Raw genomic sequence first — 18,344 nt, 5'->3', positions numbered from 1 at the left:
GTATGGGGAGAAAGCAGAATTTGGATGATCAGCCATGATCGCATTGAATGGCGGAGCAGGCTCGAGGGGCCGAATGGCCTACTCCTGCTCCTATCTTCTATGTTTCTATGTTATGTGGATAGACTGGAGAAGTTGGGGTTTTTCTCCTTAGAGCAGAGAAGGTTAAGGGACGATTTAATAGAAGTGTTCAAAATCATGAAGGGTTTTGATGGGGGTTTGATAAGGGGAAACTATTTCCAGTAGCAGAAGGTTCGGTAACCAGAGGACATAGATTTAAGGTAATTGGCATAAGAACCAGAGGCGAGATGAGGATTTTCTTTTAGCAGCCCGTTATGATAATCTGGGGACGCACTGCCAAAAAGGGTGGTGGAAACAGATTCAATAAGAACTTTTGTAAGGGAAAAAACTTGAAGGGGGGAGTTTTCAGGCAAAGGACAGTGGAGTGGGACTAATTGGACAGCTCTTTCAAAGAGCCGGCACAGGCACGATGGGCCAGACGTCGTCCTCCTGTGTTGTATCGTTCGATGATTTTAAGATGTGTGCTATTGAATGAACTACTTCAGCGAAAATAAAATATGGGCGGAAGGTCCCAGGTATTCACAGCGGAAAACACAAAAATAGAAGATATTTTAACAGTAGCATCACTGCCTCAAGAAAAGGTTTACAGATCACTTATAACTCCACCAGTGGACTCCAAGCCAAACTTCCTACTGAATTCAGCGTGATAGATTAGTCCTTTACTTGGAAAATAGTAAAGTGAGATTGAGCTTTCTCTCTGTTGTTGGCTCATGAACAGAATAGTGATTTGCAATTCATTAATGATTTAAGCAGTTGCCGAGAAATGTTCAAGTGCGTTTATTAACAATTAAAATATCAATAGATAATGTAATGGTTTTACATGTTTAAAAATATACACAAATTAACAGAGCAGTGTCTGCATTAATTAAGCAAAGAAAATGTACATGCCAAACAACTTTAGCCTTTCACAATTTTCCAACAATTTAAAATTTATTTATAAATTGAACTTGTTCATATTTTCCTCCCCCTCCCCCCCCCCCCCCCAAAAGACAAAGATTATTTGGATTTTTTTTTTCTCATTTGGACATTGGATTTTTAAAATTTGCAAAGTCTGAATCACAATTCATGAATCTCGATAATGTGTGTAAAAATATTCCATTAACTCAGTGTGAAACTTCAGTCGTACAAAGCAGTAATCAGAGAACAGAGAGCTCCGCCGGGCGAAGGACATTTAATGCATCAGAAACCAGGAACGTTGAGAGGTCCGATCCTAGAGACCCTGCCTCCAGCTCTTGGGGAGAAGTGGGGCAGAAAAAAATATGCACGTCTCTCAGTGGGCTGATGGAACTGAGCACCCCCAACATCATCCAAAACTAATTGGGATACTGAACGAGGCAGAGCAACCGTGATGAAGCTGCAACAATAAGTGACTGACATAAGGACTGCAAGGAATTATGAACAGATCCCACACACGACCCCCCCCTAGACTGAGATAGAGATTAAACAGATAACCCACTTGACTGCTGAGGAGTCAATGACTGATTTGAGGATAGCTAAGACATCACCGCCTAGAGATTGGATTGCGCTGCGCCCGTTTTACACCTGTAAAATGGCCGCCTAAGGGTCCAATATATTGGGCGCCGTGGGCACGCTCATTCCGTGCCGGAGGTGATGCCCGCCATATGAGAAAAGGCTCCTCCGTAGGCATCCAGGGAGCATGCCTTAAACAGGCGTTAGGCCTTTTGCCTGTGCAAAATTCGATTGCGCATGCGCCGTGCGGTGATGGCGAGAAGTTTCTTCAGGCGCTTGGCAGTCAAACCAGCGGTCCTCAAATGGTTAGTTTGTATATATTTACTTACCTTATTGTGGAGTCAGGTGGACTCCTCTGGGTTCTACGTTAAATTTGCCAGCCACCCCACCATACCCACCTAATTGCCCCACCCTACTCTCCTAATGACATCGGCCGGCTGCTGAGCTGGGCCGATCTTGCTCTTCCCCCCAGGACTGGCGAGTTGCCACTTGGGCTACCATAGGTAACTGCAAGGCCGGCGGACCAATTTTCTGTGGTCCTACCTTCGGCCTCATTAGGTGTGATCCAATTTCCAGGCCCACAAAGTAAAATGGCTTCTCTTACAGTCAGGGTGATGGTCAGCAAAATGCCTCTTGCAGGAAGAAATGTAACCAAAGGCAGAATTCGACAGCTTAAGACTGAAGAGAATTGTAACTCTGGAGAGAAATATTGTGAATATCAAATACTAAGCTCTAGATATGCCCCTGTATCTTTGTTTCAATCCAATGTTTTTGAACTGCTCTGTGTGGAGCACCCTTTCGGATAAGTCTTTAAACAGATTCATAAAGCTAGAGACAGCAATATGTTTGATAATTAACTGCATTTGTTATTGACAAAACATTCATCTTAAACACCCATACAGAGTAGCGCACATTAGTTTCACATCTGGCACTTGCGTGCGTGGATTTTAATGAGGAACTGTGAAGATGGCTTCTCTAAGTCTGTTCGTGCCACCGGGTCTCGAAGGCAGTAACATAGAAACATAGAAAAATAGGAGCAGGAATAGGCCATTCGGCCCTTCGAGTCTGCTCCGCCATTCAATATGATCATGGCTGATCCTCTATCTCAATACCATATTCCCGCTCTCTCCCCATACCCTTTGATGCCTTTTGTGTCTAGAAATCTATCTATCTCACGGTGGCATAGTGGTTAGCACTGTTGCCTCACAGCGCCATGGACCCGGGTTCGAATCCGGCCCCGGGCAATTGTCTGTGTGGAGTTTGCACATTCTCCCCGTGTTTGCGTGGGTTTTCTCCGGGTGCTCCGGTTTCCTCCCACAGTCCAAAGATGTGCGGGTTAGGTTGATTGGCTATGATAAATTGACCCTTAGTGTTAGGGGGATTAAATACGTGGGGTTACGGGGATAGGGTGGGATATGTGTTGGTGTAGGGGTTACAGGGATCGGGTGGGATATGTGTCGGTGCAGGCTCGATGGGCCGAAATGGCCTCTATCTGCACTGTGGGGTTTCTGTGATTCTGTGATATCTCCTTCTTAAATATATTCAGTGAATTGGCCTCCACCGCCTTCTGTGGTAGAGAATTCTACCCTCTGAGTGAAGAAATTTCTCCTCATCTCAGTCCTAAATGTCCTACCCCGTATCCTGAGACTGTGACCCCTCGTTCTAGACCCTCCAGCCATGGGAAACATCCTCCCTGCATCCTGTCTGTCTAGCCCTGTCAGAATTTTATAAGTTTCAATGAGATCCCCTCTCATTCTTCTAAATTCTACTGAATACAGGCCTAGTCGACCCAATCTCTCCTCATACGACAGTCCTGCCATCCCAGGAATCAGTCTGGTGAACCTTCGCTGCACTCCCTCTATGGAAAGTATATTCTTTCTTGGGTAAGGAGACCAAAAGTGCACACAGTACTCCAGGTGTGGTCTCACCAAGGCCCTGCATAACTGTAGTAAGACATCCTTGCTCCTGTACTGAAATCCTCTTGCAATGAAGGCCAACATACCATTTGCCTTCCTAACTGCTTGCTGCATCTGCATGTTTGCTTTCAGTGACTTGTGTACAAGGACACCCAAGTCCCTCTGTACATCAACATTTTCCAATCTATCATCATTTAAATGATACTCTGCCTTTCTGTATTTCCTACCAAAGTGGATAACTTCACATTTATCCACGTTATACTGCATCTGCCATGTATTTCCCACTCACTCAACTTGTTTAAATCACCTTGAAGCCTCTTTGCATCCTCCTCACAACTCACAGTCCCACCAAGTTTTGTGTCGTCAGCAAACTTGGAAATATTACATTTGGTTCCCTCATCCAAATCATTGATATATATTGTGAATATCTGGGGCCCAAGCACTGATCCCTGCGGTACCCCACTAGTCACCGCCTGCCACCCTGAAAAAGACCCATTTATTCCTACTCTCTGTTTCCTGTCTGTTAACCAATTTTTAATCCATGCCAGTATATTACCCCCAATCCCATGCGCTTTAATTTTGCACACTAACCTCTTATGTGGGACTTTATCAAAGGCCTCCCGAAAATCCAAATATACCCCATCCACTGGTTCTCCCTTATCTATTCTACCAGTTACATCCTCAAAAAACTCCAGTAGATTTGTCAAACATGATTTCCCTTTCTTAAATCCATGTTGACTTTGTCTAATCTCGTTGATATTTTCTAAGTGTCCTACTAAGTAAGAGGTCTTTCTTCCTAACTAAGTAAAAACATGGCATCTCTCTTTAAACCATTTTCTTTATGGTCGTCTTCCAGCTGGATTCAACATTATCTGATGTTTTATGACCACCCAGTTGTTTGAACTGATTGGCAAACAGAGATGAGAGGCCCCATGCCTTTTCACACCATACTGCTACTTCCTATCAATGCTTTTCCCCGAGCCATAGCTTTGTTGTAAACAACCATTGATGCATGCTTTATCACAAGATATTGCCTTTTATATTGCCGCAATCTCTTTCTCTCTCACGAACCCCTGCTGTGATGAAAGGACAGGCTTTTCAAGAATATGATTTAAACCAATTCTATCTACATTACTGTTCTGTCTTTGTTAGATATAAAAGTAATGTAAAAACATATTGATATTCTTACACATCCCTACAATTATTGATGCACTCCTGTGGATCCTGTGTCCTAACATCCAAAGCATCAGCCAGCCAAAGGAAAACAGTGCTCTCATTGAAGCAAATGTTTTTATTTGTACACAGTAACAAAAAACATGCTTGAAAATCAGCAATACAGAAATCTGCAGGCAGATAAAAATCTAAAGACACCCTTGATCCCCTCATGGGACATAGTTTGAAAACTTAGATGCTTGAAGCAGTGAAGCAGACACTCTCCAGTGGGATGTCCTTGTTTGACGCCAGTTAAGCATATCCACTTAAAATCATTGTAGTGTCTGTGTGTTTGGATTAAACTCAACAGGGCCTCAGTGGAGACTGGCAAAATATAAAAGGACAAGTCTTGATGGAATGGACAAACTATTACCAACTGCAGTAATTGGATTTGCTTAAGAGGATCTGCCTTCCTGACATCATCAAACTGTTTTAACAAATGGAGAATTAACAGGATTCCATGAAAGAGGCCTTAAGTGGCAATTATTTTAAGAGAGCATTTAACAGAAAACAACAGTGTGGGTGATTACTAGGGATGAGTAATCGTCACAGTATTTAACCAATAGTTTAAATCCAGGTGGACAATCCAAGAGCAGCACTGTAGGCCCGAAGCCCTCCCTAAACCTCTCCACAACTCTCTCATCCTTCAAGATGCTCCTTAAAACCTACCCCTTTGACCAAGCTTTTGGTCACCTGTCCTAGTATCTCCGCCTGTGGCTCGGTGTCAAATTTTGGCCGATAATGCTGCTGTGAAGCGCCTTGGCACGTTTTACTACATTGAAGGCTCTATATAAATGCAAGTTGTTGTTGATTCAGGTAGAAAAATCTATCTGAAACAAATCATTCCTCCATAGGCGCTGCAAAAGTGACACCATGAAGGTCACACATTTTGAAACCTATTGCCAAATGTAGAATCACCTCTCTCTCTACTTTCTCAAAGATCTGAGGGGTGAAGAGGAAATGGAAAACTATAGGAATATGCTTCCTCGTGACAAGGACAAACTAAGTGAAGATGACCCAGGTGATAAATGCTAGAGAAAAAGCTGGACCTTCTGTCCAGAATGAAGCCACTTATGGATGGGACAAGTTGGACCTGTGGAAGACTTACATGACAATATTCCTACATTTACGTGACCAACAAATATATTTGAAAGTGCTGAGTAAATATATATCTATTGAGAACTTGGAATACAAATGATATAAATACCCCATGTGGGGTGAGGGGCAATTGTCCTCTATGATGACAGTAAGGTGCTTTTGGCAGTACAGGAAGATGGCTGTGGTTGTTGGAGACCAATTATCTCAGCCCCAGGACATCACTGCAGGAGTTCCTCAGGTCAGTGTCCTAGGCCCAACCATCTTCAGCTGCTTCATCAATGACCATCCCTCCATCATAAGGTCAGTACAGGGGATATTTGCTGATGATTGTACAGTATTCAGTTCCATTCGCAACTCTTCAGATAATGAAGCAGTCCATGTCCGCATGCAACAAGTCATGGACAACATTCAGGCTTGGGCTGATAAGTGACAAGTAACGTTCGTGCCACACAAGTGCTAGGCAAAAAAAGAGTGCCTAACCACCGCCCCTTGACATTCAATGGCATTACCATCACCGAATTCCCTATCATCAACATCCTGGGGTTCACCATTGAACAGAAACTTTTTAATTGGACCAGCCACATAAATACTGTGGCTACAAGAGCAGGGCAGAAGCTAGGTATTCTGTGGCGAGTGCCTCACCTCCTGACTCCCCAAAGCCTTTCCACCATCTACAAGGCACAAGTCAGGAGTGTGATGGAATACTCTCCACTTGCCTGGATGAGTGCAGCTCCAAAGCTTGAGAAGCTCAACACTACTCAGGACAAAGAAGCCCACTTGATTGGCACCCCATCCACCAACTTAAACATTCACTCCCTCCACCACCAGCGTACCGTGGCTGCAGTTTGTACCATCTAGAAGACGCACTGCAGCAACTTGCCAAGGTTTCTTCGGCAGCACCTCCCAAATGACCGACCTCTACCACCTAGAAGGACAAGGGCAGCAGGCGCATGGGAATATCACCTCCAAGTTCCCCTCCAAGTCACACAACATCCTGACTTGGAAATATACCGCCATTCCTTCATCGTCGCTGGGTCAAAATCCTGGAACTCCCTCCCTAGCAGCACTGTGGGAGAACCTTCACCACACGGACTGCAGCGGTTCAAGAAGGCGGCCCAGCACCACCTTCTCAAGGGGCAATTAGGGATGGGCAATAAATGCTGGCCTTGCCAGTGACGCCCATATCCACTGTACAAATAAAAAAAATTGTGCCACATTAACTGCTGGTCTGTAAGTATGGTATCAGATGGAAATTTACTGGCAATGCAATTTAAATTGTCCACTCATACTTTAGTTGAAACTGTTACTTTACCACTTCAGCAGCTGGAGATTAACCACTTGACCTTTGATAATGAGTCTACTGCAATACCTGCTGGCAGTAAATGCTCCACGATGACATGCAAGACTAAACTCATCAAGAAAGCTATGCTTCAGTTAAGCCAAATTGAAGTTTCCATTCCAGAATGTACAAAAAAGGTAGGTTAATGTTATAGGGAACCCAGACACAGACCTGGCATTGCATCAGCGTGAAAGATTTCAGCTCAAGTAATCAAAGGGGCCAACAAAATGTGGTTCAATGAATTTAAACTGATGGTTAGACTCCAGGAAACGCGCAACTAATAAAAACCATTAAAATGGGTCCTCCTCACCCATAGTAGCTTGGGATCGGCTTGTGGCAGATCAGAGATGGATCTTAATTCAAATTATAAATGACTCTAAACCGACGCCCTGTCTGCTGTCTCAGGTGGACACAAAAGATCCAATAGCACTATTCGAAGAGAAGATGAGATCTCCCGGTGTCCTGGCCAATATTTATCCATCAACCAACATCACTAAAACAGATTACAGGTAGACTATCCTTTATCAGAACTTCCGAAAACCTCTAAAAACCGAAAGTTTTTTCGTTCCGCGTAAGTCGTGCGCACGACGCCGCCCCCCGCCGACCCCCCAGCCGACCCCGCCCCCGACCCCCCGCCGAACCCCCCGCCGACGCCGACCCCCACCCCCGACAAATTTCCCAGTCTTATAAAATACCTTCTGAAATCCGAAATTTTCCGAAAACCGAAACACGGCTGGTCCCGAGGTTTTCGGATAAAGGATAGTCTACCTGTATCTGATCATTTATCCTATTGTCTGTGGGAGCAAATTGGTGGCCGCGTTCCCTACGTTACAACAGTGATTACACTTCTCTTATCTGGAAGGAGGAGAGCATGCCAGGGGATCTCAGAGACGCCGTAATTGTGACCATCTTCAAGAAAGGTGACAAGCCCGATTGCGGTAATTACAGAGGAGTTTCCCTGCTGTCTGCCACAGGGAAAGTCATCGCAAGAATCCTCCTCAATCGCCTTCTCCCAGTGGCCGAAGAGCTCCTCCCAGAGTCGCAATGCGGATTCCGCCCACTAAGGGGCACAATGGACATGGTCTTCACCGCACGTCAATTACAAGAGAAATGCAGGGAACAGTACCAACCGCTGTACATGGCCTTCTTTGATCTCACAAAGGCCTTCGATACTGTCAACTGTGAGGGATTATGGAGTGTCCTCCTCAAATTCTACTGTCCTCAAAAGCTTGTCACCATCCTCTGCCTGCTTCATGACGACATGCAAGCCGTGATCCTGACCAATGGTTCCACCACAGACCCAATTCACGTACGAACCGGGGTCAAGCAAGGCTGTGTTATCGCATCAACACTCTTCTCGATCTTCCTTGCTGCAATGCTCCATCTACCCTCAGTAAGCTCCCCGCTGGAGTGGAGCTAATTTACAGAACAAATGGGAAACTGTTCAACCTCCGTCACCTCCAGTCCAGATCCAAGGTTGTCCCATCCTCTGTCGTCGAATTACAGTATCCAGACGACGCTTGCGCCTGCGCTCACTCGGAGGTCGAACTCAAAACCATCGTAAACACCTTCACCGAAGCGTATGAGAGCATAGGCCTTACACTAAACATCTGTAAGACAAAGGTCCTCTACCAACCTGCCCCCGCCACAGAGTACTGCCCCCCCGATTATCAAAATCCACGACAAGACCGTGGACAACATGGACCACTTTCCATTCCTCGGGAGCCTACTGCCAACAAGGGCAGACGTCGACGATGAGGTCCAACACCACCTTCAGTGTTCCAGTGCAGCCTTCAGTCGCCTGAGGAAGAGAGTGTTTGAAGACCAGGACCTCAAACCCGGCACTAAGCTCATTGTCTACAGAGCAGCAGTGATACCCGCCCTGCTGTATGCCTCAGAGACATGGACCATGTACAGCAGGCACCTCAAAGCACTGGAGAGGTACCACCAACACTGCCTCCACAAGATCCTGCAAATCCATTGGCAGGATAGGCGCACCAACATCAGTGTTCTTGCTCAGGCCAACATCCCCAGCATCGAAGCTTTGACCACGCTCAATCAGCTCCAATGGACGGGTCAAATTGTCTGCATGCTGGATCCGAGACTCCCAAAACAAGCGCTCTACTCGAAATTCCGACACGGCAAGAGAGCCCCAAGTGGGCAGAGGAAAGGCTTCAAGGACACCCTCAAAGCCTCCTTGAAAAAGTGTAACATCCCCACCAGCACCTGGGGATCCCTGGCCCAAGACCGCACAAAGTGGAGGAGAAGCATCCGGGAAGGCGCCGAACACCTCGAGTCTCTTCACCGGGAGCAAGCGGAAACCAAGCACAGGCAGCGCAAGGAGCGCACGTCAACCCAAGCACCCCACCCACCCACCCCTTCAACCACCGTCTGCCCCACCTGTGACAGAGACTGTAGGTCCCGCATTGGACTAATCAGTCACCTGCGAACTCATTTTTAATGTGGAAGCAAGTCATCCTCGGTTCCGAGGGACTGCCTAAGAAGAAGACTTCAAATGTGCTTCATTAGCTGTGAAACGCTTTGGGATGACTGGAGGTCATGAAAGGCAATACATAAAAGCCAGTTCTTTCTTTACTTCTCTAAGACCCCAATATGCAAGATCCCTGGATAAAATAGCGATGCCCTGCCACTCTTTAACACGTGCTGCTACTTCTTTGGTAGGCAAATGAATATCCACCTTATCAGACAAAGGCTCAAGCTACAAACCAATATACACACTTACTTAACATTGGTACCCTCAGTGCTGCACTGGAGGGTCAGTCTATATGCACTTAAGTTGCTGTGTAGGATATGAACCCACAATCTTTTGCCCCAGAGACAAGAGCGCAACTACATAGGATTACAGAGGATATACGGCACAGAAACAGGCCATTGAGCCCAACCAGTCCATGCCGGTGTTTAAGCTCCACACGAGCCTCCTCCCGTCTTTCCTCATCTAAATCTATCAGCATAACCCTCTATTCCTTCTCCCTCACATGCTTATCTAGCCTCCCCTTAAATGCATCCATACTATTCGCTTCAACTACTCCCTGGTAGCGAGTTCCACATTCTCACCACTCTCTGGGTAAAGAAGTTTTTTCTAAATTCTCTTTGATTTCTTGGTGAATATCTTATATTGATGGCTTCTAGTTTTGCTCTTCCCCACAAGTGGAAACACTCTCTCTGTGTCCACTCTATCAAAACCTTTCAGAATTTTAAAGCCCTCTATTAGGTCATCCCTCAGCCTTCTTTTTTCAAGAGAAAACAGACCCAGCCTGTTCATCCTTTCCTGATAGGTGTAACCTTCCAACTAACTGAGCCAAAACTCAAAATCTAACACTGCTCCAGTACTTTGAATTGTGTTTTCATGCAGCATTTTGTAGTGCTATTTTTTACCATGAGTTCTTTATCTTTCAGTTGAAAATTTGCTAAATAAGAGACAGTTTCATCATTTCTATCACATAATTATTTCCCCAATGCAGATTTTCAGTTAGCGCTTCATATATTAAGGAAATACTGTTGGATAATCCCAACAAACGGAATCCTAAGTGGGTCCTCTATATTTCCCTCATTATGTCAAAATGTCTAAACAATTCATGCAATGGTTCTTTTTGGAGCGCTGTGTCTATTGTCTGTAAACCTATGCAGTACCCACAACAACAATGGAATAAATGAGCTGTGTTAATTTGAGCAGTTAACAAAGCCAAAATTGCTTCACTCCAATGTTTAATTTGCCGTGTAAAGATGTAAGTAGATTACTGAATTTGGATTGTAAATATTGATAAATATAATACAAAATTAACAAGTCTCAGTTAAGACAAGATGAGAGCAAAATGTTTTCCTACAGTCTCGTAGACATTTATAATATTCTCTCTGACAAAACAGTTAGAGCTGTAAGAATTAATGGGCCGATTCTTGCTGGAGCAGGGCATCTCACAGCATTCGCCGTTAGTTAGACTTTTTCCCGCAACCTTCAGCTCAAACATTTTTTGTGCCGTAGCTTGCAGGAAGTGCGAGCTGATAACGCGTGGCGAGGGCAACAGGGCAGCTGGGATCTTAGTGAACGGCGGGACCAACAGTGTATCTCCTTCACCGAGGAACAACGGAGAAGGAAATAGGATGAATTAGAGTCAAATCAGGTACAGAAAGAGAAATGAAGAGAGGGAAAGAAAGATTGGATCAAGAGAGAGAGAGATAAAAGAGACTCAAGGGAAAAGTCAGAAAAGAATTAAAGCATTTCAAATTGAATTTTTTTAAATCTCGAAAATGCATTTACTATGTGCAGGAATGAGACTGACCAGTTTCAGTTGCTCCCTTTCTGGGCCAGAGAGGTTGAAACAACTGGCTTTTATATAGTGTCATTCCATTAACAATTATCGCCTCGTTAAAAGGGTACTTACGCTCTTAATTACCAGTCCTAACTTTCTACAGTGAATTTAATGGGCAATTAATGTGCAAATGCAGCAAGTTCTTAAATGACGGGAAGGCTAAGGGCAAGATGCCATTTGTGCAAAGCAAATGGCAGAGTGGCATAAATCGGCCAGCAAGCCCTGGAAATTCGCAACTCACAGCATATCTCTCAATCCCCTGACCTTGCTGGCCGATTTGCGCGTTAATAACGGCGTACATTGATATGCCATTATTTTTCCACCAAGATTTGGCCCAATACCTTTTTAAAAAAAAAAAAGAGCTGGTGAACATTTGGCTGGAGGCTGGCTTGAAGACAGTTTCTGTGCAACTATGAAATCAGATGGTGTTAGTAGGATGTTCAAATCTACGCGTGATGTTGTACTAATGTAAAAATAGGACCTTGAATGCTAACGTAACGAGAAGACTGGAGTATTTGAGTTATGATCATACAGATGTGCTCAAAATTAGTTGGGCAAGAATAATGACTAATGAGAGAATCCTTGAACTAGCGCACAAAGAGAGAAGTGATGATTATGATGAGAAAAATGACTTATTCTGGGCACATTATTCAAGAGTCACAAGGAAAAATGGACTGTTACTTTCTGAAAAATTGATGGCATTAGATTAAGAGACAGGCAAAGAAGAACATGACTTGGTGATGTGATGGAATGGGCAGGTATATCATTATGAGCTGGTACAATTTAGCTGCGCAGTGATTGGAAAGAATGGAGTGTACTGGTCACAGAGAGAGGGACATTAATTGTGTGCTGGACTGTGTTTGCATGACTGTGGGTGTGTGTGTAGAAATATATGTATGTGTGTGAGCGTGATCGAGAGAAAACAAATGGGTTTGCTAAGAGATGAAATGGGTTGGTTAGAATCCATGATAGGGCAGATTGTACACAATCAGTAGGGGGAATAGGATGATGGGTTTTTCTCATTCCATGCCGCCTGACAACTTTACGTTGGAAACCTTTTGATTTGAGTGTTTCACTCAATGGCATCTGCTAATTGCCCCCAAAAGATGAATTCCAAAATTCAGGTTAAACCCAATAAAACACAAACATTGTCTTCAATGTGAGCAGGATCTCCACCTCTCCCTTACTCTAAATATCCTATGGCACTTGACATGCCCCTTCCCTTTGCAAAAAAAAAATAGATTCCCACTCATTAATGCCATTCTGTTGAATCTGCTGTGTTTTTATGAATTGCTGTGATTTCCCCAATTAATCGCAAAGGGCCAGATTATGCTGAAGCGGGGCATCTCATGGCGTGCCCCGTTAGAATGCCTTGTTCATGCAGGTTTAGGTTTTAAAAATTTTGCTCACAAAGTTGCTGGGAGTGCGAGCTGATAATGGCGAGTCGAGGACAGCAGGGCATCTGGGACCTTGGTGAACAACAGGACAAACAGTGTATCTCCTTAGCCAGTGAAATTAAAAGATTGAGAAAGAAACAGAGGAAGGAGTGAGAAGGAGGGTGAATTAGAGTGGGTGAATTCAATGTCAAATCAGGTACAGAAAGAGAAATAAAGAGAGGGAAAGAGAGATTGGATTAAGAGAAAGAGAATAAAAAAGCCAGAAAGGAATTTTAAAATGTGAAATTTGACATTTTTAAAATCTCCTAAAACAATTCACAATTTGACGGAATGAGACTTCACACTTATAATTGTTCACTTTCTGGGCCAGGGAGGTTTTATTTCCATTCACGGGATGTGGGCGTCGCTGACAAGGCCAGCATTTATTGCCCATCCCTAGTTGCCCTTGAGAAGGTGGTAGTGAGTCACCTTCTTGAACCGCTGCAGTCCGTGTGGTGAATGTACTCCCACAGTGCTGTTAGGAGGGAGTTCCAGTATTTTGACCCAGTGATGATGAAGGAACGGCGATATGCTTCTATGTCAGGATGGTGTGTGACTTGGAGGTGGCGATGTTCCTATGCGCATGCTGCCCTTGTCCTTCAAGGTGGTAGAGGTTACAGGTTTAGGAGGTGCTGTCAAAGATGCCTTGGTGAGTTGCTGTAGTGCATCTTATAGATGGTACACACTACAGCCACGGTGCGCTGGTGGTGGAGGGAGTGAATGTTTAAGGTGGTGGATGGGGTGCCAATCAAGCGGGCTGCTTTGTCCTGGATGCTGTCGAGCTACTTGAGTGTTGTTGGAGCTGCACTCATCCAGGCAAGTGGAGAGTATTCCATCACACTCCCAACTTGTGTCTTGTAGATGCAGGAAAGGCTTTGGGGAGTCAGGAGGTGAGACAATCGCCGCAGAATACCTAGCCTCTGACCAGCTCTTGTTGCCACAGCATTAATGTGGCTGGTCCAGTTAAGTTTAATTACTAGACTTAACTTTCTGTGGCAAGTTTAATGAGAAATTAATATGCAAATACAGGGATCCCTCCCCAACCGCGGGGGATACGTCCCTGAAAAGCCCCGTGGTTAGTAAAACCGCGGTTGGCAAATTCAGTATAAACACAATAAAAAAAAATATAAAAAGCATAAAAATCATGTTATTTACCTTATTCCTAAATTAAAAACTGCGGATACGCGAATTTCACTGCCGCGGTTGGCAAAAAATGGCGCAGAGTGGAAACCGTGTATACATGAAATCCGCGTATGGCAAAACCGCGGTTGGGATGGGATTCCTGTACAGCAACTTCATGAAAATCGCGAGGAGGTTAAGAGCGAGATGCCGGCCGAGTGGCACAAATCGGCCCACAACTTGTGGGGGATTCACAATTCACGTGCGATCTCTTCCTCGCTACAAGTTTCTGGCCAATTTGAGCATTAATAACAGCATGTGTCGTTCAGACACCATTATTTTATCAGCAAAATATGGCCCAAAGTTTTTTGATTACAACTTTAGTTCTATAAAAAGCACACATTTTCTCACACAGCTGATTTCGCTCAATGTTTTGACCCATGTTCACAAAATCCTGATAATCAGAAGGGCATCTAATGTTTACATGAGTACAAAACTTCTATTAATATTACATTTTTACATGGCATGTTCTACCAGACAGGACCATCCAGTGCATTCTCTGCTCAAATTGATGTCTAGTTTTCTAGTAGGAGCTGATCTGATACTTGCAACATCTTTGTAAGCAAGATGGTCATCATAATGTCAACTCTTGTAATTGTAGGTGTTTACCAAATTACTGTGAACATGGGGGAGAATGCTCTCAGTCCTGGAGTACCTTTTACTGTGACTGCGCAGGGACTGGCTACACCGGAGAAACCTGCCACAGCTGTGAGTATCACTGGCATTACTTACTTTTCTCTTTGGAGTATGAAGGTGCAGTGGTTTTTTGTGTTGCAAGAAGACCAATTTATGCAGTTTAAATTGTACTTTGATAATTCCAACCCTCAGTGATTTCAATTTCCCAATCTTAATTGAAAGGGTTGAATCGTGATCTCGAGGAATATGTTCATGCACGTACTCTAATGGGGAGAAAAAGAATTGTCCTGGTCAAATCCTTCAGTCAGCTAGAGGGTCAGCCATTCTCTACAGTAGGTGCTGCATATATTGTTGCAACCTGATTATAAATTCCAAGTATCAACTGAACTGGAGAATTTAATAAAGAAATCGGGACCTATTTTAATGCTAGAAAGTGGCATTGGGTTTTACCTCAGGTTGAAAGGAGGACAGCCTAGTCCATAAGGACAGTCTCGAGCATGTGTGAAAGGACAATTGGGAGCCAACTAGAATGTGCGACTTGCCACAGAAACAGTAAACAACAACAACAATAACTTGTAATAAAAGCATTAAAAAATGCTGGAAATACTCAGCAGGTCAGGCAGCATCTGTGGAGAGAGAAAGAGAGTGAGCGTCTCAGGTTGATGACCTTTCGTCCGAATTGGAAAAGGTTAGAGATATAACAGGTTTTAAGCAAGTGTAGGGGCAGGGAGGGAGGGGAACGAAAGAACAAATGGAAGTTCTGTGATAGTGTCTTTACTTGTTCCGATACCATCTCCTTTTGCCTTGCACCATCATCCCTTTTGTCATTTAATCGCTCCTGGCTTCCACCCTATCACAGACCTTCCCTTTTGTTCTTTCCTCCCCTCCTCCCTTTCCCTGCCCCTGTACTTGCTTAAAAACCTGTTACAGCTCTAACTTTTTCCAGTTCTGACGAAGGGTCATCGACCTGAAACGTTAACTCTGTTTCTCTCTCCACACATGCTGCCTGACTTGCTGAGTGTTTCCAGCATTTTCTGTTTTTATTTCAGATTTCCAGCATCTGCAGTATTTTGCTTTTGTAACAACAACTTATATTTCTATAGCACCTTTAACATAGTAACACGTCCCAAGGCGCCTCATAGGAGTGTTATCAAACAAAATTTGACACCGATCCACATAAGAAGATATTAGGTCAAAGAAGTAGGTTTTAAGGCGTGTCTTAAAGGAGGAAAGAGAAGTGGAGAGACTTTTAAGGAGGTAATTCCAGAGCTTAGGGCCTTGGCAGCTGAAGGCACGGCCGCCAGTCCGGTATCTGCGTCACTCCTCTGACTGTTTCTTGGAGCTCATAAATGTATTTAAAATGCAGACAATGGATACATTGAATAGCACTCTATCGCTTAACAAAGCTTTAGGGCTTTGCTTAGCTATTGGGGATTCAGTGATGAGATTGAGTAATCTGCCACGTAAGAGGCACTGTCATTCCGTTTGAAGTTTATGAAAGGCTTTCTTTTGGTGCTAATAAACGTGCAATGCTATCCATATCCCAATCAGAGAAGCGTTGCATCACTTGTGTGTGATGTCACTGCACGTTCTGTTGCTTTCCCCCCCTTTTTTAGAATAGCAGCTACTTAGGTTCAACCAAACGTGCTATAACAGTGGGAACAGTGGTTTGCTTGGCAGCCCCGTTCATTGTGCCTTTGGGTGACTGGCTTGCTTACTTGTAAGCAACCAGGAGTGATGTCCGCATGCCCGATACGAGACTCCCAAAACAAGCGCTCTACTCGGAGCTCTGGCACGGCAAGAGAGCCCCCAGGTGGGCAGAGGAAATGCTTCAAGGACACCCTTCAAAGCCTCCTTGAAAAGTGCAACATCCCCACCGACACCTGGGAATCCCTGGCCCAAGACCACACAAAGTGGAGGAGAAGCATCCGGGAAGGCGCCAAACACCTCGAGTCTCTTCTCCGGGAGCAAGCGGAAGCCAAATGCAGGCAGTGCAAGGAGCGCACATCAACCTAAGCACCCCACCCACCTGCCCCTTCAACTACCGTCAGCCCCACCCTGTGACAGAGACTGTAGGTCCCGCGTTGGACTCATCAGTCACCAGCAAACTCATTTTTAATGTGGAAGCAAGTCATCCCCGGTTCCGAGGGACTGCCTAAGAAGAAGAGACGTGTGGGGTTTCACACTGCAAGTCAATGGCGAACACAGGGTCTGTGTGTGGAAACGAGGGTGAACATACAGAAAGTATTGGGCAGGAAACAGGCCAGCTGGTTCAAAGAGCCTGTTTCGCACTGTCATGTTGCAACTGGGCATTAGGACCCTCAGTGTGCTCACCTACCGGGAGCATGTAATCTAATGGGAGAGATGTATAATCCGATATTGGCCTTTGTACACCATTGACCAAAGTCAGAAATTGCCCCCAATCGCTCTTCTAGCCTCATTCAGTATAACTGAAGTCTTTTATAGCCCCAGCACCAACGATAGTAGATGCTGCCTCAGACATCCCCCTTGCCATGAGAGGCAAAATCAATCAGATTAAAAGAAATACCCTAGGCCAGTTCAGGAGAAAGCAGGAATTCTGATCATGAGTCACATCTCCCAAGTTGCCAGCTACCTCTTGTACACAAGTGCTATCAGCCAAGGCCTGGAACTCAGCCAGCTCTCCGTTTTTTTTTTTACTTGGAGTTATTTCACTTTCGCTGCATGAGCCAGCAGCTCGTTCTAAAGGTCGATGACCCTCCGCGAAAATGAAATCCTCCTGACGTCTAACCCAGTTCTATGCTTTCTGTAACTTAGCTGCACATCCCCTCATTATCTCTAACCGATCTAATTCAAAATCCTGTATTGTGGCTGTTGTGTTTTGAGTTTTGCTTCAATTAAGTTTGTCCCAGTTCCCGGGTGTTACCTGAAGGGGGTGCTGGGGGGCTCGGTTTTACTTTGTCTTTCACTTTCAGTTTCGGGTTCTGCCATGCAGACAATGTGCTGTAATGTCCACCCATTTACTCAGTAAATAGTAAAAGGTACATTCCGTCTCCTCTATTCATTACTGTTCGGTCAAGATGCAATACTGGTGACGAGGTGGCTGTTGAACTCTCTAGAAGGACGGAGATAGACATGCAAACCTACAGCCGTGATATTGGAAATTGCGATGAGCGGGCCACTCAGCTAGCAACATCAACGGCATTTTGATAGTTGGCTAGCTGCGACGTAGACGGCAGACAGAGTATTGTGCGGGCCAGGCAACTACCGTGAGTGTAGCTACCGTAACTCTGGCCGGAGGAGAAAAATAATTTAAAAAAAAAAGAAAAAAGTCCGTGGATCTTAAAGGGACAGTGCACATTAAAACTATGACGACCTTGCGACGTATTGAAGAGTTCTCTGGGGATAAGGACAGTTCATGGGAGGAATACGCAGAAAGAATGGGGTATTTCTTTGAGGCCAATAATATTGACAAAGAAGAGAAGCGCTCAGTGTTGCTAAGTGTATGCGGAGCTGCTACTTACTCCGTCCTGCGTTCATTGGTGGCTCCTCGTAAACCTAGTGAGGTGGATTATGCTGATTTGATTGAGAAGCTGCAGAAACATTTTAACCCAAAACCCTCAGAGATTGTGCAGCGTTTCCATTTTCACAATTGTAAACAACAGCCTGGACA

At 44.7% G+C, this 18,344-nt stretch overlaps 1 protein-coding gene across 1 annotated transcript in view; it reads left to right on the top strand.

Moving 5' to 3' along the window:
- The window catches only part of LOC147120678 (contactin-associated protein-like 5), a 1,541,569-nt gene that overhangs the window by 773,986 nt on the left and 749,239 nt on the right, over window positions 1–18,344 (top strand). The window contains exon 11 of the mRNA XM_085986862.1: window positions 14,658–14,764. Within this exon, the coding sequence (XP_085842988.1) occupies window positions 14,658–14,764 (107 nt within the window). The remainder of the gene's footprint in view (window positions 1–14,657; window positions 14,765–18,344) is intronic.

Source organism: Somniosus microcephalus, chromosome 4 (genome assembly GCF_052327205.1).
Source record: "Somniosus microcephalus isolate GS21.2 chromosome 4, FLI_Smic_1.0, whole genome shotgun sequence".
NCBI lineage: Eukaryota > Metazoa > Chordata > Chondrichthyes > Squaliformes > Somniosidae > Somniosus > Somniosus microcephalus.
Note: the sequence above shows the minus strand (reverse complement) of the source record. Positions and strands in the feature narration are given on the sequence as shown.